This window comes from Helobdella robusta (assembly GCF_000326865.2).
Source record: "Helobdella robusta unplaced genomic scaffold HELROscaffold_34, whole genome shotgun sequence".
Classification (NCBI taxonomy): domain Eukaryota; kingdom Metazoa; phylum Annelida; class Clitellata; order Rhynchobdellida; family Glossiphoniidae; genus Helobdella; species Helobdella robusta.
The window spans coordinates 1,393,608-1,394,672 of record NW_008704659.1 but is presented as its reverse complement, the minus strand read 5'-3'; the positions used below and the strand labels follow the sequence as shown (position 1 = coordinate 1,394,672).

At 40.4% G+C, this 1,065-nt stretch overlaps 1 protein-coding gene across 1 annotated transcript; it reads left to right on the top strand.

The window, feature by feature from the left end:
* Window positions 1-560: 560 nt before the first annotated feature.
* HELRODRAFT_148116 (hypothetical protein) lies at window positions 561-1,065 on the top strand (the record flags this gene model as incomplete). The annotated part of the gene is made up of 3 exons (XM_009023057.1): window positions 561-672; window positions 773-878; window positions 1,047-1,065. Coding segments are annotated over 3 exons (237 nt in total), but the record flags the coding sequence as incomplete, so codon positions are not given.

Genomic DNA, 1,065 nt, shown 5'->3' with positions numbered 1-1,065 from the left:
CCGAGGAGTAACCATGGGCATCATCACCCCCACCCTGGACAGCAAGCAGGTCAGTCTCCGGTTCAACTGCAGCAGCAGCAGCAACTGCTGCAACCACAACAACGAAGTGCTGGTGGTCTGTCATCGCATCTCAGTCCTAATGATGGTAGGCTGGTGAAAAATTATTCATATTTACAAATGATAATTTATATTATAATTTTAATATTATTATTATCACTCAGTTATTATTATGGTTATTATTTGTGTTACAATGATGATGATGATGATGATGATGATGATGATGTTTAACAGCTTACAGAAACAAATTCGATGTGGACCACACAGGGCAGCATCCCTTGCACGGTAACAATATTTAATTTTTATCTTTTGGCAAAAAAATATTTTTTATTATTATTACACTCACACACACCCACTTAAACACGCAAACCACACCACACACACTCACACACACGCACACACGTAACAACAACAACACTTCCCATACAACAACCCATTCAGGGACTAAAATTTTTGGCCCGAAAATGGTAAGACCAATGAAAAACAGGGACGAAACGAACAAGCCCCACGTTAAAAGGCCTATGAACGCCTTCATGGTCTGGGCTAGGGAAGAGAGGCGGAAAATCCTGAAAGCTTGTCCGGATATGCACAACTCCAGCATAAGTAAAATTTTAGGTCATCATCAGATTACTGTGATTAGGATGATGATGATGATGATGATGATGGTGGGTGTGGTTATGGTGATAATCTTCATCATCTTCATAATCATAATCAGGATCGAAATGGAAAGCAATGAGTAACGCGGACAAACAGCCATACTATGAGGAGCAATCGAGGCTGAGCAAGTTGCACATGGAAAAACATCCGGACTATAGATACAGGTTTGTCGGCCGTTTATTTGTTCGTTCGTTCGTTCGTTCGTTCGTTCGTTTGTGTGTTTGTGTGTTTGCTTGTTTGTTGCTATAGTTTTTTTATTGTTTCTTTGTTACTTCCTTAATAATCATCATCATCGTCGTCGCCATCATCATCATCATCATCATGAACATCAGGCCTCGTCCAAAACGAACC